This window comes from Crocodylus siamensis, chromosome 1 (genome assembly GCF_052110815.1).
Source record: "Crocodylus siamensis isolate JL-2025a chromosome 1, ASM5211081v1, whole genome shotgun sequence".
In the NCBI taxonomy this organism is placed as follows: Eukaryota; Metazoa; Chordata; order Crocodylia; family Crocodylidae; genus Crocodylus; species Crocodylus siamensis.
This window is the reverse complement of record NC_143395.1, coordinates 247,111,483-247,136,667: the sequence shown is the minus strand read 5'-3', so window position 1 is coordinate 247,136,667 and position 25,185 is coordinate 247,111,483. Positions and strand designations below refer to the sequence as shown.

At 39.4% G+C, this 25,185-nt stretch overlaps 1 protein-coding gene across 2 annotated transcripts in view; it reads left to right on the top strand.

Moving 5' to 3' along the window:
* The first annotated feature begins 10,753 nt into the window (after positions 1-10,753).
* TMPRSS15 (transmembrane serine protease 15) overlaps positions 10,754-25,185 on the top strand; it is a 102,775-nt gene continuing 88,343 nt past the window's right edge. Inside the window, exons 1-7 of one of the 2 annotated variants that reach the window (XM_090031629.1) lie at positions 13,761-13,862; positions 16,004-16,071; positions 17,509-17,660; positions 19,373-19,417; positions 21,166-21,168; positions 22,382-22,420; positions 22,885-22,926. In XM_090031629.1, coding sequence (XP_089887755.1) covers positions 13,761-13,862; positions 16,004-16,071; positions 17,509-17,660; positions 19,373-19,417; positions 21,166-21,168; positions 22,382-22,420; positions 22,885-22,926 — 451 coding nt within the window. Of the gene's footprint in view, positions 10,899-13,740; positions 13,863-16,003; positions 16,072-17,508; positions 17,661-19,372; positions 19,418-21,165; positions 21,169-22,381; positions 22,421-22,884; positions 22,931-25,185 lie in introns of those variants that run through there. The other variant, XM_090031628.1, reaches the window with a different exon arrangement.

Sequence of the window (25,185 nt, the reverse complement as noted above, 5' to 3'; positions counted from 1 at the left end):
TAAATATAGGTCTGTTCACCACTTTATGCTTCAGTTTCTTCTCACTTTGGGATTTAGGTTCAGTACCTTCTGAGGAGTCCAGGACCATTCCTGTCCTGTATATCTTATCTGAATCAGGGAGTTTTTCTGTAACTTCTGCAATCACCTTCTCCCTGTTACCACTTTGGTGAATAAAAAAATGGTCCTCTTTTGGTCCTCTTCCTGATCATAGTGGCCTGATTTTTAAACCTTTGTTTTAACACATCTGTCTTTTTTCCCCCTTTTAGGTATTTTCCATGCTTCCAAGCTTTACCCCTTCACAGAGAAATTGGAGAAAATGGTTTTATCTAGAAAAAAGGTGGTACTTTGTTCTGCTAAGGCAAGATCTATTCAGGTGTTTTCGAAGTGAAATATACTCAGACACTGCTCCTTTTTTCATATCCGTAGTACTGTAAATTTGAGGTAAGAACCTAATAACAGACTGCCATAAGACCTAAGGAAACAGATATTTCATAGCATTGAATAGGCAGATATCTGTTGTATACAGATTGTCCAAATTATCCCTAAGATACATGGACACTTTGTATCATTCACTGTGGTATTCACACTGCAAAGCCCATTATCGGAGAACAGTGAAGCTCCTTTGGAAGTTGTTTCATTCAGGTTCTCCAACCACTCATCTGCATCTAGTATTTTTTCCAGAATTGTAAATTCTGGGCTCATAAGTGTATCCTAGTAGATTGACCAAGGTGTTGGGAACTATACAAGGCTAAGACTAAGGAAGGAAGGAAAAAACACACACCTACCATCTTGGTTTCTTAGCAGACTTCAGTATTGGATTTTAAAATAGAAATCTGCATTCATAGGAATGTTGCCTTCCTTATCATCTGTTTCCTGGTATGTGGGTTTGCTGCTCTTTTTTAAGTCATTGATACATTAGTTACATACTTGCTTTCACACAAATTCACTCTGAGCATGAATGACCTTACTATTTCCTCTTGACCTTTCTCTTTTACCTGATTTATCATTGGTATTATCAGTGAAGATAAGAGGCTGATTTCCTCCCATGTTTGTTATATCTACCTATTCCTCTTTCTGTTTATCTTTGACAGAGGGAACTTTGGGCTCATAAGTACTTGTTATCCTCCAGTCCATGGCACATTCTTTTTAGGCCTTCTGAAGTCTAATTGGTTGTTTTGATGTTTCACCTTGTTTTTGCCTTCAGATTTTTTGTTATGACCTACTTTTTCCCTTCCTATTACTTGTCACAAAATACTAAGCACATAGAAGTATTTGTTCATTTGATCATTCATGAAAGAATCACAAATGGAAACATTTAGGATGAAATTCTGACACCCACTTATGATGAGTAGCTCCTAGCTCCACAGTTAGTTCTACTACAGTCGGGGAGTATGTGTGTGTGCGGGGGAATATCTGATGCTCTGTCAAGTATTGTGTCTTGCTACAGATGTGGAACCAGTGTTAACAAAGAGTTGAAGCTGTGTAATATCAGGTAAAGTGTAAATATAGTCTACCTAATCTTCTGTTTTTGCATCTGGCACTGTACCTCAATACAGACTTTTAGCATTTGGCTAAGCCTCTGCTGAGTATAAGCAGTTAAGACTAGCCCTTTTTTTACTGTTCTGCAAAATTGTTGGAAAGGTAATATATTCCAGTTTTGCTTTATGTGCAATTTTTTTTTCACCCAGCTGGCCTTAATACTTACAGCTGCTTATGACAGGAGTGCATTTTAATTACTTCCCTGATATGGATCAATTCACATTGAGAGAGATTAGTTTTTAGCAATTCATTCGAATCATTTCATTTAACAGTTAATTTCAGTTTCCATTTCTGAACTCTCTTCAGAGTCTGTATAATGTCTGTGGGGTTTTATACCTTGTTTTTTGTCATAGGGATATTGATAGCTGGAATTTAATTAAATTGTGAATGCGCAAAACATTGTTTAGCCTAGTTACTGGCTTATAAGTGATATGAAACTAAAAATACTCAAAACCTATTCTTTAGAGCATGCTCTTTCTTATAAAGTGGATGTATCAGTTACTTGATTGCATTCGGTTACCCATTCTCATTTCATTTTTGTGCATTACACACTCCATCTGTTCTTACTGCCGCTAAGCAACTCTACTCCTTGACAATCTTGTATGTAAAGTTTTAGGATATTTTAAAGCAAACTCCTCAGCTAGAGCCATGAATGGCTGGGGATCTCTTAATGTGAGACAGTCCATAGATTTCACCCCCCAGTGTATAGTTAATAGCTCTGCATGTGTATATGGGGAGGAGGCAAATTGTTTCTAATGTTCATGGTTGAAAATGCAACCAATGCTCCTTTGTACCCTGTTGTGAGTTAAATATCAGCCTTATTAGAACTTTTACTTGTACTCATCATCTCACAAAATCAGACCAATTACCGTATTTATTGAAATCCAAGACACAGTTTCCATCCCTGCTCACCATTCTGGGGGCTGGGGGGAACGATACTTATCATAGATTTGAGTATGACCTGCAGGAGGTGGCTACTGTAGCTCCAACTCGGCTCCGGCTCCAGTCCAGACCCAGGGCAAGGGGAACTGAAGGAAGATCACATGACATTTGGTGAATGAAGTGTAGGCAAGACCACGTGATGGAGAGATTGCAATGTGCCAGAGAGGGGGGCACAGGTGGAGGCTGTGCAGAGGCAGGATTGCTGCTGTAGATTTGGCTTTGTCTTGAGCCCCAACCTAGGACAGAGGCTGGTGCTAGGGTTATGGCCCAGGCTAGACCTGTAGCCTCTGTTGGTGCCTGCCTGGGGCCAGAGCCACAGCTGATGTTTGAAGTAAGCAACAGCAGGCAGGAGTAGTGGCAGGGGGTAGACGTCATGGAGAGGCAAGTGGCAAAAGCAACAGTTGTCAGGGAGGCAGGTGCCTCAGGTGCAATCTACCCCAGGATAGCTACTCCTCCATTGCTGCTTTCTCTATGAAATCAGTGTTTGGGGGTAGGGGGCAATAAACTTAAAGTGACCCTTCAATAAAATAATTAATTCTTATTTTTCTATATAGAGAATCTTATTATTAGGTAGTCATCTTCAATTCAAAGCCATTTTGGATTTTGGTAAATATGGTATTTGCTGGATGTTTCTGTATCCTAAAAGACCAGGGACTGAACAGTTGCTCAATTAGCTACAGTAATGTAGTGTATCACACAGGATCTGAACATCACATCTTCTTGATTCTTGTTAACTCATGCATACTGCCACCAAAATGTTAAGTTTCAAAAGAGATGTGTTGTGATAACAGAATTGTTAGTGATGTGTATCATGCCATTGCCAGTCAGGCAATAACAAGGCAGAAATTGGGTGTATCAAAATGAAGAAAGCGTATTGTAAAAAATGGCCATAAATAGGGAGTTTCACCATGTGTGAGGTTTGTTAATAAAGGATATGTCTATAGAACCTCTGGCTACAGTAGAGTGTTGCCATTAAAGCACACTCCACCCATTCACTGCGCCTCTACATGAACTAAATGCTGAAAAGATGTAATGTGGCTGCTATTAGAGTTGCTTTGGGTGTGAGCCAAATATCTTCTCGTTTATAATTTTGGTGGATTTGATATGCCCAATACAAGAGGCAGTGGGCAGTGGTTCTTCCTAGTACACTCAGAGGCAATATAGATACATCCTGACAAACCATAGTCCTCATAAATCCTCATCAAGTTTTGAAGCTGAAAAGGATATAGGTCTATATCTCTTACTTGTTCTACTACTGGAGTTGTTAGAATTTACCATTATAGAACCTTAGAGTACAGTGTTTGGATGTGAACCATCATTTGGTGCATCATGTTTTACTTTAAGGCTTGAGAGCAGGCAGAAAGGTAGCCTGCAGGTTTGGGCTAGCCCTAATGAGGCAGTCACATGACTGCAGGAAAACCCTGGGATAGGATGACAGGGCTGAGCAGCCTCTATTTTAGGTCTAGGCTCTCAGGACTGAGGCAGCAGTCTGCTGCCAGCAGCCAAAAGAGCAACCCCCCAGCTGAGTTGTTGCTCAGAAAAACCTTGGAGGTAAGGGCAAGGGCTGGAGCAGTGGGGATGACAGGAGGCTCCTGGTCTTGGGTATGACTGAAAACTACACCTTGCTGGGGAAGGATGGTCTGGTGGGACTACCTGTGGTGGGGCAGTTCCTCAGAATTGCCAGGCCAGTTTCTTCCCCAGTGCAAGGCAGGTAGGGGTGCTTTATAACCCCAGCCTCCACATCCTGGTGGTTCACCCATACCTAGGGACAGGCCTGGGGACAGGCACATCTATGGACACCTGGGCCCCATGGGTGTAAGATCCTGGAGGCAGGGGGCAGATTGATAGAGCAGCCCCAGTGGGGGGACAGAAGTTTGTGGTGGCCTGCACAGAGTAGGGTGTGGTGTTGTGACCTGAATGACTGTGCTTGTTGAGGGTGTAGAGTAGGGTTGTAAGGGCAATCTGAAGGGCTGCACCAGGAGGTGTGTTGAGTAGGGCTGTAGAGGCAGCCTGAAGGGCAACACATGGGCCAGCCCCCACAATTATGCAAATATATGAAGTTGCCCAGTGAGGGGCTAGGGACAGAATTAGTCCTGTGTGAGGCAAAGCTGGAGCTATGTAGAGTAGGGAAGTTTGAGTGACCTGAAGAGTTGTATGGGGTCCAGTCAGCATGAGAGTAGGCAAGCCTGATGGCCTGAGAGGGATTGCTCAAGGGAGCAGGGCAGGTAGAGAGTGGCCCAGTGATGGGTGGTATGAAAGAGGCCCAGTGAGAGTGGGCAGAGTGGCAGAGGCCCCTGTGGGAGGGGGGTGGTATGCATGTGGCCCAATGAAGGGCAGAGTGCAACAGACTAAGGATAAGACCAAGTTTGGCCCAGCCTTAAGCTAGAGGTGTAGTAATAATCTGGATATCATCTGCGAGGCATTGGACACAGTGTAAGAGTGGTACGGAGCCATGTACAGCACCCCCTGGCATTAGGGTATTAAAATGGGCAGCCTCCCAAATTTAACTTTCGTTCATTAAACCAGCAAGTTGTAACAGGTGAGACTGGGCAGACTGCCTTAGAGAAAGGTGGGAAGGCCGAGGTTGAGACATGGCCCTGAGTTGGCCCACTGTCACAATGACTTAACCCTAATTAGGTTTAAATGTAACATCTGTACCTAGCCTCTGAATCTGAAGTCTATTTTAAAACTCCACTTTGTAAGAATCGGCAAAAGTCAGTTAGCAGTCAATTTCCAGGTTTTCATCACAGGTGCACTAATTCATGTTTTCACCTTTCTTCACAGCAGGCTGCACAGCAAAACGGACATGTCATTTACATGTCCAAAAGCAGCTGCTACAAAAAAGCTCAGTTTCACTTCATTTTGGTAATGGAGGTCACACTTGTGCATGTAACCAAATCATTTCCCCACAGATGGATTAACATATTTTCAGGCTCTGGGTGTGTTTGTCATAGATGGGAATTAGAAGAATTATCTGAATGCACCACTTTCCTTGTTTCTGTGTCAGGAACCTCTGACAACAGTATGATTACAGTGGAAAATAACAACATCACAACAAGGCAGTAAATCCCACTTGGGCTGCAGTTGTTGTTGATACAACATAAACTAACTGCATGGGGAATTTGTTAGGACTCTACTCCAGATATGTAATATATTTCTTTTAGAATGACCTAAACAAGTCTAATAGGCTAATAGGATTGGGGAGATATTATCAAAAGTTATCAACTATCCAGTTGTTAAACGTAATAGCAAGCATATCATTCCTGGGAACAGATCTCCCATTCCTCTTTAGTTTAAACTTGAATATTGTGACTACTGTGGTATTGGCCTTCCCCCAGTTAAACACTGTACACTTGTTTTTAAATGATTGTCTTTAAAATGTACCTAACTAAAAATAACCTGCTTTATATACCCTTGATTTGTATTGGCCTATGGATAAAAAGGTGAAATTAGTCCAATTCATTGCCAATTACCTGCTATATTCTAGTTCTGTGGTACCCTTTATAAGGACAATAATTTTAAAACAATCGTATAGTATTTAAGTAGACCAAGACCAACACTACAGTAGCCATGATATCCAAATGTAAACTAGAGTATAGCAACTAATTGGTAATGAACTGAACTAATTTTACCCTTTTTCTCCTAGGCTAATACAAATCACGGGTGTATAAAGCAGGTTATCTTTAGTAGAGACAAGGAAGTATTGCTATTGTTTTATATAGCATTAAGATCTCAGACTGTTGTCTACAGTCTTCATCAACTTTGTTAAAAAAGATAAATTTAAGCTAAACAAATTCATAAATTCAGGCTGGAAATTAAAAAAAAAAGTTTACTTTTTAATAAACTGAAGTATGGAAGACCATTCCAGAACAAAATAGTAGAAGCAAGTAACCTGAACTTCTTCAAGATGAGTTGTTTTAAGCTTGTAAAAATTACAACATGGTATCATGGATTTGGGCTTCTACTGGTTGCATGGAGGGGGCAGAAAGTATTTTTGTATGTATTATTTGACTTCTGTTTCTTTCTCTGGTTTAAACGTGTTTCCTTCGCAGCATTGCATATGTTGTCCTTGGCTAGAGGTTGGAGATGATGTAGAGTTCCATGGTCCTTGTAGTGAGGTGGTAAAACCTCTCGGGTCCCTGGCTGGTGTGTCTTCTTCACTTACTCAGATTAGAAATGGCCATATATGAAGTCAGAAAGTAATTTTTTCCTTAAATCAAAATTGAAAGGGCTGTCTTTTATAATTTGTTGCCTCTTCTCTATATAGCAATGAGCCACATCTTAGGATCATCTGAGCACATTTTACTAACTGATTCCCTGTAATTACAATGACCCAGGCACAGATGTCAGTCTTGTCTCTAGCTTCTGTTCTCTTCCTGTGGAACACTGTAGGCATTTTGTTTTACTTTATTTTAATTTAATTGGGCTCTTTGTGACCGTGCTATGTGAGAGGAGCCAAAATGTATGCATGGTCTTAAGGACCATTTTGGCCAAATCTTTATAGCCTGATTGTCTGCAAGTACTGGATTCAATGGCCTTGGGAGGTCCTTTCCAACCTTACATTCCATATGCTAATTGTTTGCCATTGAGTTACAGCATCCCTACTTTATTATTTTAAACTGGACATTGATTGTTAAAGTAAGTAACCAAGTTATTTAGAATGTGAATAGTAAATGTTCATTTGATCATTTGAATGATGGTACTGAATTCATTCAGTAAAAAAGATTAAGTAGTGTTGGTTCACCTGATGGTATGACTGATACACAAGTAACTACTTGATTCATGCAGCTAACCAATCCCGCGCAGTTTCTCAAGTTCATAGTTGTTCATAGAAGAGAGAGCACATGTTAAAAAAAGGTGGGGGGAGAGGGAGGCAGGGGGTGGAGATCCGATCTGTGAAGAGTCTGGGCAAAATGGGAAAAAAGGAGACGAAGCCTGCAAGGTGTGTGGGAAGATGTGCATAACTGTATAAGGGATTAATGATGAAAAAATGTAACAAATAAACAGAAACAGTACATTTTGCAGTTATATGGCATATCATCCAGTGTGAAATGTTGCTGCAAATTGACTTCACTATGACAGCACTATCTCAGATATTGAAAACTCTTGGGGGAAGTAGGAGGGAACTGGATGCTGCTGTTTGAGCCATCTGTGTAAAAATGGTGCCATTTAACTAGCACCTCAATAGAAAACATGGTGTTCCAGCTTTAGTTAAAAGATTAATTTATGTCCTTGACTTACTTCCCTCAGACTTTCTAATTTGGCTTTTAGGATGACTGCAATCACATAAAAGTGTCCATGTAGAAAAGAGCTGATGCAGGAACTGAGCACTGCCCACTTGGCAAGCAAAAGGGCTTTGTTCACTGCATGGTTGTGAACTATCAAATTAGCAAATGGGTATATGGAGTTTTTAAAGTGCTTTCCCTGGAGTAAAGAAGTGGATGAGTGCTTGTAAAAGCTGTTCACCTGCCTAATTTGCTAGAACAATGGATTAATAGAGGCCTTCAGCTAACAGCTAATCAGATATCAACATTGTATATTTACAAAGCTTTCTCTTTCGTTATGCTCTGCCTTTTGCATATTCTTTTTACAGTGTCTAATGAAGTGAACTTTGGCTCACAAAAGTGTGTGCTCTCTATATAGATCTTATTTAGTTAGTCTATAAAGGTGCATATCTTCCCTACCTTCTGACTGACTTCAGACTAACATAGATAACTACCTCTCTCAACATTACAAGCAATAGTTAAAAAAAAGTTTGCATTAAATTTGTTACTAACTTAGCCTTTGGGGGGTTGCCTATTATTTACTACCAAAATCCTCATGTCAGAATACAAAATTTAATGTTTGCTTAAAAATGAGCTTCATTGGAGTAATCATGATCAAAATTGGAGACCTTACAAAGGTTGTCCTAGGCCAAATTTGAATAAACCTAGGAATACACAAAACATTTATGCCATTTGTCCTAAACTTTTAAAAGAGCTGAACCTTAGATGACTGTAGCTTTACTGTTTCTCACTTCATTAGTCTGGGAGTTCACTGTGTAAGCATATGCTCAGGATTTTGGATGCAAGAAATCTCCACCTGATATTATTAATTCTTCATAATTGCTCACAATGGCAATGCTTTAGGAAGGAAGAAGGCAATTGTATAGGGCCTTCTGTACAATGCAGAAGCCATAGCTCAAAATTCACTCAAACTTCTTATTTGATTAAAAAGAACATTTTTTGAATGTGAGCCTTGTATATCACATCGTATCAAATAAAGGCTTATCTTTGTTAGATTTTAAGGTTTTCTAATACTTTGCTTCTGATACAAAGTACTGGGTAGTCAAATCCCTACATCATTCTGAGACAGAGTAACAAAATCTCCAAATCCTTGGGAAAAAACCTGCAGTGTGTGACTACCTCAGTGAATTAGAACTAGTAAATTAGAAATTTAGCATGAGTTAAAAAGTGAGAGGGGCATCCCGTATTAAGCAGTCCTACTCACTACAGTAGGAAAGAGAGGGTGGGGGGTGTACTACTGCTTGCAAAAGGCTGGTTTAGTGAAAACTGGGAGTATGGAGTGCTTGTACATGTGATTAAATTGCCCTTTTAAGTGGTTCAATTGCCCTTTTATAACAGTTTAATTGCGTCACACTGGACATGTGCAGTGGCATATTGCAGTGTAAATGACTTTGTTATGCAGCAAACTAAAACACACCCTGATGTCTTTTAGTTTGCTGCCTAACGAATTGCAGCAATACATCCATACTTGGTGGATTGCACCATCCTCGCCACCTTCTCTGGCTACCAGAACACCCAGCTTGCCCCTGGGACAGCACAGGGAAGTGGCAGGAGGGTAGCTTGGTATGTTGGCAGTCAGAGAAGATGGGAAGGACAGTGTACAGGGCACTGGAAGCCTAGGGGTGCTCAGGGAAGCTCAGGCTTGGTGGGCTCCCAGCCTCCGTGCACAATCCCCATCACCTTCTCTGGCCTCCAGCACACGCATCTACTCTCCTGCTGCCTTCCTGCACTGCGCCAGGGACAAGCCGGCCCATTCCCAGATGGCAGAGAGGACTGTGCATGGGCTGCTGAAAGCCCCAGCAGGAAAAAAAAAAAAGCAGCAAGGGACATGGTGCTTTTTTTCCTTTTTGGCAGAGCCTGCTTGCAGCCGGGGGGCGGTGAGCTGCCAGTGGGGGAGCTCTGGGGGTCCCCAGCCCTTCCCTGCACAGCAGCAGCGCTCCCTTGGGGCTGCCCAGACAGACTACTAGTGGACCAGGTGCTGTCCCATCTCGGAGGGAAGGCCTGGGGCCCCCCCACAGCTGAAGGCCCATTTGCAGCTCACCCCACATCCACAGGCAAGCTCCACTGGGGAAAAATAAAGCAAAAAGGACTGGGCCCCTCACCCTAACAGTAATGGAAGCCCCTAAATTGAAACAGTGGCTTTTTAATCATCACAATTAAAAACCCACCATTTCAATTTAGGGGAACTAACCTCCTGTCCTGTGTACAAGCAGCCATGGAAACTGTAGCAGTATGGAGATAAGTAATCTAGAAAGGTTAGACTGTAGGCTGGAAGCAGTTCAGAATGAGACCCTGATAAACCCTCCAAGAGGAAAACTTTAAATCAGGAGCTTGTATTGTTTCAGTGCTTGGACATTGGTTCCCAGAAGGAAAAAATGTCTTTAACTGATCTTTGGAATATTGGACTGTGTAGAGTTAATACAATTCAGAACTTAGATTAAAAGAGCTGCAAAACTCCACCCAAAAAAAGTAGATATTTTCCCACTCAATGAGTCTTCCTTGAGTTTATGAGTAATGAAATTCATAAGATAAATATAACAGAAGGTCCTGTAAACTTCTAGGAAGCAAACAGTTTGTGACCTGCTCTGGAGAATATGAGAAACTAAATGTATAAATTGTGGTTGGGTTTCTACTGAAACGTCTTGTAAAAGGCTTTGATTATTAATGCTTAGTGGATACTTCTCAATGATCTAGGAGATGCTTTCCAGTTTTGTGTATTTGTATACATGTACCCTAACACCAATTAACCAGAGAAAAGATTAAATATAACAATATATACCAAAACTTAAACGTTATCTCTTTTTAATCTTTATGATGGTTTAGGAGTGATATAAAATACTGCATAGTGACTAAGCATAAATAAAGATAAATAGTGTAGTTAATTTTCAAACGTATCCTATAAATATCTGTTCATGTGGATTATTGTTCTTCTCATGATCATGCATCTTTGTGGCCAGTCTTAATTGATATAAATTTCCACACAAAAAATGAATCTGAGAAAATCGTTAACTAAGAAAAGCATTCCTCTCAGCAACTATGAAATCTTGTTTGCTGTTCTGCTTGCAGTTTTTGTGTGCGTTTGTGCTGGATTAATTACACTTTCGTGGTTACTAATCATGGAGTTTCAACAAGGTAAGTAATCAAGATTTAACCTTTACAGGGTTTCAAAGCCAGCTGTCTCAGACTGTTGCAGCCACTGTAATTATTTTCCACATTTCGTGCTCTGCCTTTAAAATTGTTACTATATCAAAAACCCAAACAAAACAAAACAGAAAAAGATTAATTACTCTTATCCTCTGAAAATTAGTAGGTGTGAGAGAGAAAAAAATGTAAGGAGGACTTGAAACATGATAGGAAGCTTGATGAAGTCAACCAACATACTATAATTGACTTCAGGAGACTTAGAAGATCCATTTAATTTAAATTATAAACTCCATGATATTTGGACATGTATGTTAGAATGAACATTTAAAAGTTTTGCTGCGTTTGGGGGTTTTGCTTATTTTTCAATCAAGGTAGACTGTATTTTTTTTATTGTACTTTTTTGCCTGGATCCTGTACAGTACTGAGCAATTCTGTATTCAATCTAGTTGCCTAATATTTTTTATATTTGTTCTATCCTGGTTGCCCTCAGGTTATACTCTTTTATGTAGTATGTCTATTAAAGCCTTTGGTAATCAAGCCAGATTAAAAAAAAAAAGCATAATTCTTGTAAAAAAAATTCAGTGGAATAGTTTTGGATTGTACCACATTGAATCACGTTGACTTTTTTTTTTTAATTGGACTTTTACTGGGAAAGTGAAAAAACAAATAGTTTTTTCTTGTCTCCATTTAGTGTTTATAGTAAGCATGTTATATTTGTTATTACATGACATTTTGTGTGACATTATACTTTGACATCATTTTAAAAAAATTCAACTTTATCAAAGCAACTGCTTATCAACAAAGTAAAACAAATTTATATTTATTAATCTAAATTCTGTAGATTTTCTGTTCCAGGAAAAGTCATAATTTCAACATTTATCTTAATTTAGAGCTGAAACAAATCTAATTTTTTCCACGGGGCATATTTCATTTTCTGATTGGTTCTAGTCACAGAATAGAAGAATGACCCAGAACTTCAAAACCAGGATTTTCAGCTCATATAAAATGGTATACTCTCACTGTCAAATAGAATAGAGGGGAAAATATGATGAGGAAAGTGTATAGGTGAAAGAATTAAAGAAGAAATCATTGTTTTTTTATGGAATGTTTTTACTGCAGGAAAATCCTCAGCTGGTATTAATGAGAATGGCTCCAGTGAAGCCACCGGTGCTAGACTGACATACTCAAGCTGAGCTGCCCCTCAGACTGTTACTTCCATTAACATCAATGGCAATATACCTTCTGCCTTAAATACAAGCAGGATCAAGCTTTTCAGCTGTGAGGAAAGTACTGTGTTGGATATTAATGTAATTTCCAACATGCAAAGGTGCATTTCAACAGGGGATAACAAAAGATGGACCATGCACAGGGTTCAGCTAATAAATAAATAAATAAATAAATACAATTAGTGTGAATTTAGAATTACCAGTGCCTTCATTGACCAAAACAGGTAACAAAAGGCTGACAACACAAAGGCCAATATTGCAGTAAACATCATGTAGTGGAATATTAATATTCAAAGTAGAAATTATTGTATTTTATATAAAAGGATGTTTAAATCCCATTTCTCTATCCACAGTCAAAATACAAAGAGGTAAAATTTATTCATCTGGAGAAGAATAGCAGCATGATATTATAACAAAGTGGCCACATCTACACAAGATGCTGACTGCTCAGTAGCTTGTTACTACTCTGTAGTAGCGTCACATGGCAGGAAGTATGATGTGACACTACTGTACAGTAGTAATAAACTACTGTACAGTCAGCATCATGAAGGAGCCATTTGGTGAAGCTACTACCCAGTAACTCCAGTTACTGCACAGTCATTTAGTATTTGTTTATACAAGTATTAAGTGACTGCACAATAATGACTGTGCAATCTCATGTAGATGTGGCTACTATATGCCCGTTTAGTCTCAAGTAAGTCTGACTTTAAGACTTGCTTGAGATTTCAAAGGAGCCTGTTTCTTGAACTGGCCCTCAGGGTATGTACAGCCATTCGGGGAGGTTAGGGAGAGGTTATATCAAGTTAAAAATGGCCACCCAATCTAAGGTAAATTGGGATAGTGAGGCTAGTGGGGAGGCTTCTGGAGGGTCAGGGCAGCAAGTAGGGTCCAGAGGGAGGGATTTGGGGGACACGTGGGGTCCCTGAAAGGGAATGGGGAGGGGGGTTGAGGGGTGGGGAAAATTCCCCAGTGGTAATTGTACAGAAGTTCAATTAGATCAGTCTCACTGGACCCAATCTAAGTTTGACTACCTCAGATGTTCAGTTAACTTAAACCTAGTTGGCCTTTTTTAGATGGATCTAATTGTCCTGAACTTCTGCACAGTTCACACTTAGATTCACCTAACTAGGGATTGAAGTGTAACATTCACACCTAGGTTAACCGAATTATATCAAGTAGCCATTTGTAACGCAATCTAACCTCCCTGGATTTCTGTATGTACCCTCAGTATGGTGCAGAATTTCACTTTGTATAAATAATAACTTACTTTATTACAAAATAACTGCATTAGGTTTTAACAGTAATGGTTAGGGTTTTCTTTTTTCCTTAAATAATCTGGTTAAAATTCATTTGTGCAATAAGCAAGGGAAAAAACAGCATATATGTAAACAAGATTTATGCTATGTTAATAGTGTCCTTTTGGCAACTGAAAAATATTTATGATTTAAACAAAACCAATGCAATACAAAAATACCTTTAAATTAAAAAAATGGAAAGAGAATCAGCAACATATTCTCACTTGCATTTCTATATAGTTCCACACTTTTAATGTTTTCTTTTGTATGTGGCTGTTTTGTCTTTTTAAAATGATCAAAATGAAGCAGGTGGAAATAGTCACACAGCAATGGGGTCATTTGCAATAATGGAGGGAGCATCATTCAGCACTAGTTTACAACAAAGATCATCACCCGTCTTCAAGGTCCTTGCCTTCGATATTCAACAAATGGTAAGAGCCTATCAGGCTATGGTAGATGAGGTTCTTTAGATAAATCTGATATCTTTTACTAGACCAGCTAAAATACTTGGAAAATTTTTTAGTTGCAAGCTTTTGAATACAAACACACTTCTTCAGGCTGAGGAAGTCTGTAGTTGTTCTGTGCTCTTCCAGGATGGGATAGAATAGAATACAAGCCAGAGGCCAGTATGCAAGGATGCCAGTGAAAATGCAAATTGATGCTGTCAATGGGTGAGAAACAGGGGAGGCGAGAGGGGAAAGGCGAATGTAGACCTGGTGATAAATATAACCTGGTAAATAGTACAGAGATGACCTGGGGTATCACATATTAGGAAGGTTGTAATGTGCCATAAATCCAGTGTCTATATTTAGTCCATGCTTTTTTATGTCTGGTAGGCTGATGAAGTGACGTTCGTAGGCTCATCTGTGAGTGGTGTTTTGTAAATTCCCTTTGAGGATTAGAACTGAGAGACTGGAGACAGAGTGGTTGTCATGTGAGAAATGTGGCCCCAAAGTAATTGGGTATTCTTGTCTTCAGATAGATTTTCGGTGCGTGTTCATTCTGGTGCGCGGTTGTTGTTTGGTCTCTCCTACATGTTTTCCATCTGGGCATTTGGTGCACTGGAGGTGCAGGCGTAAGATTCAGGAACATTGATGGTTCTGTTATGGGTTGTAGTTATTGTGGGGATGGGGGAGATGTGTTGGCAGGTTTTACATTTCTTTTCATGGCATAGTCTGGATATATTCAGTATGCTTTGAACCATAGAAAGCTTGTTTCTGGTAATGAGGTTCATGAGGCTGTCTTGTTTAAAGGCTAGGATGGGTGGTTCTGGGAAGATCTTTTTAAGAATTGGGTCTTCATTTAGTATGGGTTGCAGTTGTTTGAGGATTTTCCATATAGGTTCCAAGGAAGGATGGTATGTCACAATTACAGGTGTGCGATTCGTGAGGATTTTCTTCCTGTACTGCAGCTATTTTTCATGTGGAATCAAGGTGGCTCTTTCATAATTGCAATGTCTCTCTGGAGGAATGTCCTGATTGAGTGAAAGCCCTTTTGAGATGTGTAAGGGGTGTTCTCCTCAGTGCAAATTTGGTGGTACTGGCGGGCTTGGCTGTATATTACAACTTTCTTGCTGTATTTAGGGTGACTGCTGGTTCTGTGCAGATATATATGTTGGTCTGTGGGTTTCTTGTATATGGTGGCTTGCTTTTTACCATTCTGGATACTGATTACAGTGTCTAAAAAGGAAATATTGGTGCTGGAGTATTCAAGAGATGGAGGGGTGATTATTGAATTTCTGATGGAAATCAATTGGTGATTGCAGGTTTTCAGTCCAAATTATGAAGATGTCATTGATAAGTATAGCAAGGGTTTGATGGTGCAGTCCTTGAGGAATTCTTCTTCCAGGTGACTAGGAAAAAGGTTAGCATACTGTGAGGCCATTTTGGTGCCCATATCTGTGCCTATGGTCTGGAGGAAGTGTTGGTTATTAAAAGTGAATTTGTGCATGAGGTTGAAGTGTATAAGGTCAGTAATATCTTTAGGCCTGTCCTCTGAGTTGTAATCTTGTTCTTGTAGATATGTAAGGCAGGCTTGGATGCCGTCCTGGTGTGGGATGTTGGTATATAAGCTAGTAACATCCATGATGGCTAGGTGGGTGTTACTGGGAAGGTGGTCAATGTTTGTAAATTTTTGTAGAAAGTCTGTGTCTTGGACAAAAATCGTTCTTCGGGTGACAAAAGTTTTTAGGATTGATTTGATGAAACCTGATATTTCCTCAGCTAGGGTCCCATGGTTGGATATGATAGGCCTGCCAGAGTTCCCTTGTTTGTGAATTTTAGGAGCCATGTAAAAAGTCTATGGTTAATTCAGGAGAGTATAATAGATAGCATGATCTTAAATGCATTAATTTCCTAAAGTCATCTGTGATTGGTGCCTTTTTGTCTTCCTCTTTGTAACTGATATTTCTGTTTCTCAGCCCAGGCAGAATTCAAAATATTTAAATGTGTAAATTGATCAAGGTGTGAAGAAAAAATTTGAGAAGAAAAAATTGTGCACTGTTAAAATTGTAATTGCCATGTGCATTTGGATAGTCCTCAGTAATGTACTTTCTCAGATTTGTTTTCTATAGATAGATGAAGTCTTTCAAGCAAGTCAGTTGAAAAATGAATTTAAGGGTTCTGAAGTTTTGCAGTTCAAGTGAGTACAATATAATTAATATTTTTAGTTAAAAGTAATCACTAGAGCAGGAATATCAAGCATTCTGTGTATTAGGAAGTCCTTGGGAACTTTTCAGTTCTCTCCTCTTTATCCTCACTCAGTGAAAATCAGTGTAATTGTATTCTTTTCTGATAGCACCTTTCAGAACAGATTGATTCTGCTTTCCTTGTCCAAAGAAATGCGGTTATCTACTAATTATGTCCAGAAAAATTCAGTGTTGCAATGAAAAACTGGAGGAAAGGAAATGGGGAGGAGTACGCTGCAGAACAGGTATATGGTTTTTGTCAAGCTCTGTTGCGTATTCGGATTCTGCAGTGCTCCCAGACCAGGAAATATTTCTGCTAACCTCAGCAGACTTTGGATCATGCTCCCAATGTTTTGTAAAGGCTCTCTCTTCCTTTCCATTCTGAAAATACTTAAAAAATACTACTTTGGCTCAGAAATCATTTTCTGGTTGACTCTTTTCATTAAAAAAGTGTTTACCCTTTTGGGCAATCTGGTTATTATTTCACCCTTGGAACTCAGCTAAGTCACAAAGATAGCAATAATAGCTTTTGTTTGCTCAGCACAGCCTAGAGGTTATCAGAAACATTTAAGAAATTAAATGAGAGGTTTTTTTTCAATACATTGCAAACTGTGCTCAATGCAGTGATAGGATTAATCACTACCTATCAAAGAGTGTTGTTGAATCTGTGGCAACCTGCTGCCATAGATGCTTTAAAATAAACATGGTCACTGCTATTTTTTCAGCAGAGGGAGAAAATCTCCCTGTCTTCAGTAGGTAAAACGATGTATTGACACATTAATTTAATCAAGATCTTTCTACAAATGTAGAATCTTTTAATAGTTGAGGGGTGGGGTAGTGTTTAAATCCTTTACCCATGAAGGCTGTTGGAGTTTTTGCTCTTAATGGAAGTTTACTGTTTCCTGGTTGGCATCCAAGAAATCACAAACAAAATCTGAGTGGTCATGGAATCCACCTGTGGTATGATTAGGCTTTGGATCCTAAAAATGTGTACTTTATAATAATATATAATGCCTTTTACAATATGGGCATGTTAATGATATAATGTTCAAAACACCAGACCAAAATCCAGCTCAACTTGGTACAGAAATGCAAGGTCCTGCTGCTTCTCCTCTCTTTTACACTAGAGTAACTCCATGGATGCCTATAACATTACAGTGACTTTGTACTTATGTGGGTAAAAGAAGTGAGTGCCTGCCTTGTTCAGTAACTCATGAAAATCAGGCCATTTAAGGTGTTTCAAATTGGCCATCCATTATATCACAATGGTTTGTATTTAAAAATGGAACCTATTAGAATGAGATCCTTTCTAGGTGATATATCCAATATTTTATTTGCTTGCTATGTTTGGTAACAAATGTCTTTTGTTCGTTATTTCTTGTATTTGGCAGAAATGGCAGTGTTATTGTGATATTCACCCTTGCCTTCACACAGTGGGTGTCTAATGAGAAAATAACTAATGAAATGGTTTCAGGTGTTGAAGCAAAGAAAGCCAGCTTTTTGCATACAGTTAACATTGATGTGAAGAGCATAACAATTACAGGTATTACTCAAAAACAACTGCTATCTTTAAAACCTGGAAAAGCAGAGTTATATGATTACAAACGTTGATCTCCAGTTAGCCATGGGTTCACTGCAGGACTTCAGATCTACTCCTGTTTAACTAGTTCCTACATCAAAGCCTATAAATAGTAATGAAATGCCATCCAGTTAATTTATGTTTTTCACGGTAGTCACCATTTTATCATTCAGTACCCTTATTGTTGATATGATTGAGTCCTAACAAAGTATCTTCCTAGGTATTTATGGAACAACCTACCCAAGGATACTGATAGGCTCTTGTTTAGAGTAACCAAAGTGTTTAATTTAATTTGTGGGGAGCAGATGTAGGGAAGAAGGGCAGCTTTAAAGTGGTTATCAGCTAATGGGAAAGGAAACAGGGTTTAGGTTTTCTCTGATACTGGAAATGGATTTAAACAGAGAGGAGAGTCTCTGGTGACTAGACAATAAAATGGATGATGTCAGTTTAAGTTCCATAAAAAATAGCAAGGTGACAGTGGATGTGAGAAAAGAGAAACAGATCAGGGCCTGATCCAAAGAAAATCTTTCCTTTGATTTCAATGATCTTCAGAACAGGCCCTCACTGAGGAAGAGGATAAAAAGTGATCTGAATCCCTTGAAATGGGAGCTGATTAGCTGACATTTTAAAACCTACTGGAGATAGTATTAAGTAGCTACTGATTGTAAGAGGAGTGGGACATCTGGTACATAATGTTTCTTACTTTATTCTAATAGCACATTTCTTGTTAAGTACTTTAGATATTCAAAGGCTAAATTCAGAGTCTTGACATCTTTATTTCTCTTGACTACTTTCACCATCTATAAGCTGTTCTTCTAAATAACCAACTGCATATTGCTGTGGGAACTGATTGCTCATTATATCCCAAAAATGCTGTAGAAGAAGATTATGGTGGGCTTTTTAAAAGGCTGCTATCTCAAATTGCGAACATTGGAGTAGTCAGACTTTTCTTTCTGGGAGCCATTAAAAAAAATCACCTATTTAAAAGGTTCTCAGCTGTGTATTTCAAAAATAGTTTTGGAAAAAAAAAATCAGTATCTAGTACTGAACATTCAATTAATAATAACCATAAGCCTTCATAGCTTTTTATTTCAAAATAACACAATCTGCAAAGAAATGGCTACTTTCCATTCTGTAAATAAGTAAACTAGTGCATACATGATCATAGTTTCCAGAGAAATGGAAGGCAACTCCTTTTTCTACAAATTATTGCCAGAACCTGTGTTAATTTCAACTCATTAACTGATTTAAATATTGTTTTATATGACACAGGTGCTACAAAAAGTCCTGTGATTGGAATAATATCATCTGACATGGTTATATAGCTAGCTTGTTATATTGGTGTGGATTATCTCTAGATAAAGAAGCTTTCTGTATAAAATCCCATGGAGGGGATAATAAAGAAGGACTAAGATGCTTATGTGAAGAGAGAGAGAGAGATAGGGGAGAAAAGGGATGACATGAAGCTAGATTCCTGTGTAAACTGATGGAGAAGACAATCTTGGAGAAGTGCAGGACAGACACCCAAAGAAAAATAGGAAGCTGCTAATGGTTCCACAGATCATTCAGATAAAGAAATCGCAACTGTTTGAAGTGTTCCCCTATTGAATGAAGAATTTCAAAATGCAAAACTGTTTCTAGAATAATGAATGTATGCTATACTTGGTTTGTTGCAGCAACTGCTGTTAATGTCACTCCAAGCTACTCTCCAACCTCATCAGGTCAGTAATTCTCATAAAACAGAAAATGTTTGGGTACTCAATCAGTTATGAAACCTAGAAAAAGAGTTTTTTATTCACCGGTTATAAACAGCATTTGTTCCACTTCATAACTTCTTCTTTACTTGATACCCTAGCTTGTTTGAGGAATTGCAATTTATGTTTCATAAGGAAGTCTTCAGGTTCTAGTGAAACTAGAGATAAAACAATTTGCTAAAAGTACTAATGAGTTTAAATATTTGTCAGTCTGCTGAACCCAAATTAACCTTTTTGAAAATTGAGATTACAGGTTTTGTTTTGTTTTGTTCTTGTTTTTTAAGACAGAGGCCTTTTTATTTTGAGAACTGATTAACTTAATAGCTTTGCTGAATTAGCTTTGCTGAATTATATCTCCAGTAGAAACTTGATGGAGTTAGAGACACTTAGATTTCCTTTAACATAGGGATACTGGCATAGCTGTTGATTCAGAGAAATTTAGTGATGAGCTGGGAGGATCAGATTTAGAGACTGAAATAAATGGTTGTGGTCTAGAGTCATCAGAGTAGCCAGACTCTGCAAGAGATTGCAGACAGAGAAGATTGTCCTTTTGAATGACTGCTAAATATGATGTAGAAATTATAATAGATGGTATACACTTGATTGATAACTCAGGGCTGTCTTTCTTTAAAGATCAAGTCTCTCTTTCTAGAGCTAAAGGAGAATCTACATTGTAACGGCTGCTGTTTCCCAGCTGGAGATTACTGTTATGTACTTAAGGACTCATTGGCAGCAACTCATGATACATAGCAATAGTGCACATGTACAATAGCCTGGCAGTAAGGAGAGGAAGAAGATGATTCATGGTTGGCCTGTGGGAATAGGGAACTATTCGATTTCCAGTTCGGATACCAGAGATTCAATCCACAGCACCGAATAGGCTTCCTGCTTCGATTCTCCGAATCTGCACCAATTCAGAGATTTGCCCATAGGGTATAATGAGGAATCAATGAAATATCAATAACTTTGTTTCTGTTTTTTTTTCCAATTTGGATGATGGTAGCCTCTGCCGAGAGCATGAAGCCTTCCAAGTTTCAAGGAGATAAGTACAGGGGTTTAGGGGAAACTGCACCCCAAATTCTTGAAAGCAAAACTCATGTCACAGGTATGTGTTATGCCACCATGGGGTGAAAATTGCAGGGATGGTAGCCCCTGCTGAGGCCATGAAGCCTGCCAAGTTTCAAGGAGATAGGTGCAGGGGTTTGGGGGAAACTTCACCTCAAGCTGCTGATGGGCAAAACTCATGTGTGTTAAGGCACACTGGGGTGAAAGCTGCAGGCCTGCTAGCCCCTTCTGTGGCCACGAAGCCTGCCAGCTGTCAAAGAGATAGGTGCGGGGCTTCTGGGTTCTGGGGCTCTGCACCTCTAGCTACTGACAGGCAAAACTCATGACATGGGTGCGTGTACAATTGTGTCTGTCTTGGGGGGTGGGGGAGGGCAATCTATTGTAGGCCTGGCTGCTAAGTCCTGCTGTGAACACAAAGCCTGCCAGCTGTTAAGGAGATAGGTGCAGGGGGGTTCTGGGGCCCTGCACCCCTAGCTGTTGATAGACAAAACTAGTGACATGGGTGCTTGTGCAGCTGACTGTCTCTGTCTTGGGGCAGTTGATTGTCAGTATTGATGTATTTCCTCTCCTTAGTTTGTGGTTTTGTTGGTCTTAATCCTCACTCATTAACTTGTTATCTAGTAGCTACTAGTTAGCTACTGTGTATTGAGCTGGTCCCTGAGCAAATCATGACAAGGAACAATGGAACAATGGACACAAGTTATTAGAGAGTAGATTTAGATTAGACATCCGCAAGAACTACTTCACAGTTAGGGTGGCTAGGAGCTGGAACCAACTTCCTAGGGAAGTGGTGCTGGCTCCTACCCTGGGGATCTTTAAGAAGAGGCTTGATGACTACCTGGCTGGACTCATTTGAGTCCAGTCTTTTCTCCCGCCCAGGCTGGGGATCAGACTTGAAGATCTACAAGGTCCCGTCTGACCCTACTTCTATGATTCTATGATTGATTGGTAACATAGCAGCTTAGCAGCCAGGCCTGCAGTAGTTCCCCCTCCCCCCACAACTGTGTCCGTGCCCCAAGACAGACATAGTTGCACAAGCACCTATGACACAAGTTTTGCCTGTCAGCAGCTAGGAGTGCAGGGCCCCAGAATCCAGAAGCCCTGCACAAAGCTGGCAGGCTTTGTGGCCTTAGCAGGGGCTAGCATCCCTGCAACTTTCATCCTGCTGTGCCTTAACATACACAGTGTCATGTCACAAGTTTTGCTTGTTCTCAGCTTGAGGTACAGTTTCCCCAAACCTCTGTACCTATCTCCTTGAAACTCGGCAGACTTTGTGGTCTCAGCAGCAACTACCATTACTGCAGTTTTTACCCCACTGTGGCTTAATACACGCACATGACTTGAGTTTTGCTTTCAAAAATGTGGGGTGCAGTTTCCCAGAAACCCCTGTATCTATGACCTTGAAACTTGGCATACGTTATGCTCTCAGCAGAGGCTACTATTTCTACATGTTTCATCTGAATCAATCAAAAGACAACAAAGTTACAGATATTTCACTGGTTCCCCATTATACTCTATGGACAAATCTCCAAAACTTTTCCAAATCAATTTGGAAAGCCTAAAGCTTTCCGCGATTCGATTTGGAGTCATAGATTTGGCCTCTGAATCATCTCCGAATCCAAATCATGATCTGAAGTGTTGCACAGCCCTAATTCATGGGCCCTAGGAATCTCTGGAATGTCATGAATAATGTGAAGAAAATAAGCTATTAATAGGAATGTGGTAGTGTTGTGATTGACTACACAGCCAAGTTTTCAAATTTTCAGACTGTTTTGAGCTTTACTAATCCATCATGTAAATCTATTCTGCAAGATATACAGTTATGAAGACTGAACCTAAGGTTGTCTACTTGTCTTGTTTTAACAGATCCTGTGTTCACTACAATGGCCCTTCCAACAACTTCAGGTCAGAACTCTCTCTGATCATGAGAAAACAAGATAAGTGTGTTAATGGAAGAACCTGGTCATCAGGCTGAAGTTACACAAATCATAAGATCTAAAACCAGTGTTTGGTTTTTTTGGGGAGGGGTTGTAATTATTTTGGATTTTGACCTACTAGAGTGAATTTTTTCAACCTTTTCTTTCCAACCACATTTGCCAGAAATTTACTTTAAAAAGTGAAGCTGGCATTCTCGACTAATAACCTGGCATGTACATCTTGGATTTTAAGAAACAGTAAAAATTGTGTGGCTTGTGAAATGGCAGCACTTTTCAACTCCATCCAATGAAACAAATTGCATCTACAGGATCCTAGGGAGGAACAAAAATTCTCTAATGGAAAGAGGGTCTCTAAAACAGAAGGCTTTTGTGAAAAGGGAGTTGTGCTTCTGAAATGTTTTAACCTTAAAGTCATTTGGTTTGTTTATGCAGGTTCAGCAGAACTCACAACTAGCAAATCCTTAACAACTTCAGGTTAGTAGCTTGTGTGTTACTGTGATTTCCATTTTGCATGGAAGATTTTGGTATGTCTATGAAATCTATGAAATCTATTTAGTTGTATACATTATGGGGTCATACTTTCAAATGCTCTAGAAGTCTCTTTAACTAAATTGGGAGACTCAGGCCCAAACACAGCTTGCAGGATCACATCTCATACACAGTATCCATTTTTCCTAATCATGGACTGTAAGAGAGATTTTGAAAAGCACAAGTAACAGTGGTTTTCAGTGAAAATTAGGCACCTAATTGCTATTTGAATATCTCTCACAGCTTCATTAATTGGTGAAAATAGTGCAAAATGCAGACACATTTCCAGATGTGTCTGGGACTATATAATTTTATCCATCAGTTATTCAAACTTCACTGTCATTTAAAGAATCCTTTAAAATAGAATAATTAATACAAAGTTTAAATGTTTTTGTCTCCAGCAGATGGCACTGCAGTTTAGTTTTCTGAGTTAACAAAAAACACGGAGTTGAAAACTTGTGAACACAACATGGTTATTCCATGTTATTTTCACAAGAAGTTCATGCATGTGGTGGGTATGTGGTGTAGTTTTGTGTTTTTCTGTGTGTTTGAAGTAAACTATGTTTAGACATGTCAGCAGGGAGACATCAATACCGTGGTACAGGAGTTCATGTGTTTTGTTTTACATGTTGTGTGTAAGGTTGCAGACCTTATCCCTGGTAGCCAACCAGGAAGAAGCTGTAGTCCCATAGAGCATTGTCAGTGTGCAAGCCAACCTTTCCATTTTGCATAAAATAAACTGTTATTACAAACAATGTGTATAGACTATTATCTGAGTGCTAAATGGCAGATAAACTTGCCAATACCATCACTAAGCAAGACAAATACAAGGGGAAATAGCTTCCTATCTACATACTAGTTAATGGATTGAATTTCCAAGAGTCCTAGCTACCAGTCTTCAGGCCTAGTCCTATTCCATTATTGAAACTCATAGAAACTTAGTGGAGACAGAACAGGATTCCTGGGCCCTGAATCTACAACTGGATGGATATCTATGTCTATGGGAAGCTCTGGTACTGGCATGCATTTCATACCCACAGGTATCTGCTGGATGGTTCTCTAAGCCTTTAGTTTGTAAAACTGAGCATAAACTTTTCAAAAAGAGCTTTTTCTCAGTGTTTTCTAACATTTCCAAGGCCTGCCCCACATGGGTTTTTCTCCCTTATAGGGCAAGTCAAATTATGAAAATTCTTTACTCTGAAAAATTAAAATTTTTTGATTAAATGATTGAAGGTGAAAAAAACGAATTTCCATATGACTCAAATCAAAGGCTTTTCTTGCAGAATGCTTTATTTTGATCCACATAACCCATAAGGTATGCTCTGAGGGATGAGAATATTTTATATTGTTTGAAAGGCTTTCATCTTTGAAATCCTTTGAAATTTCATCATTGAAATATTCTACTGGCCTTTATTCTGAGCATAGACCCAGTTCCATAGAGTTAATGAAGAGTCTTATTCCCCAAGCAGATCAAGTGATTACGAGACAGATTACGATAAGAGACAGATGAAGATCAGCCTTGTAGGCACTTCCATTTAGGCATTGCAACACTTAACAAATAGGTGGTGTTACTTAGGAAGACAAGCCAAATACATATGATTAGGGTCCCAGCCTTCCTTCAGAGTCAACGGGAAGAGTTTGTCACCACTGAAGGGTGATCCAGAGTGCTTAGATCAAGATGGCCTATTATTTTTTTCATCAACAAAAAATGAGTGAAAGCTAAGAGCCGCTAATGAGGGGTGCCTTGAGTCTAAAAAGGTTGAGAACCACTGAGTTACAGATAGACCTGGCCAATAGGAAACATGAGGCTCTCTAGTGTATCTAAACTTCTGTCTCTCCCTACAGAGCTTAGATGCCTAACTGAAGACTAGATATTGGGTGCCTCTGTCATCTTTTGATGCAGGCTTACCAGAAGTTGTGTCTATTTGACTTTTGCTTGCAGGGAGGCCCACATTTTCAGCTAACTTCCCAGTGGCTGGAGTCCTCACTCAGGAAGTGAAAGATCTGGGTTCTAGCTGTGCTCAGATTGAGAGGGTTCAAACCCACCTCTCCCACCTCCTGAGAGACTGGCCTAACTATAAACATATAGGAAATCCTTTGTGGGTTCACTCTTCACTTTTCCTAAAGGATCTGAGTATCAAAGAATGCAATTTTATGGGACTGGAAGGACAGCAAGAAAAAGAAGGCATGGCTGTAGCCCAGAAA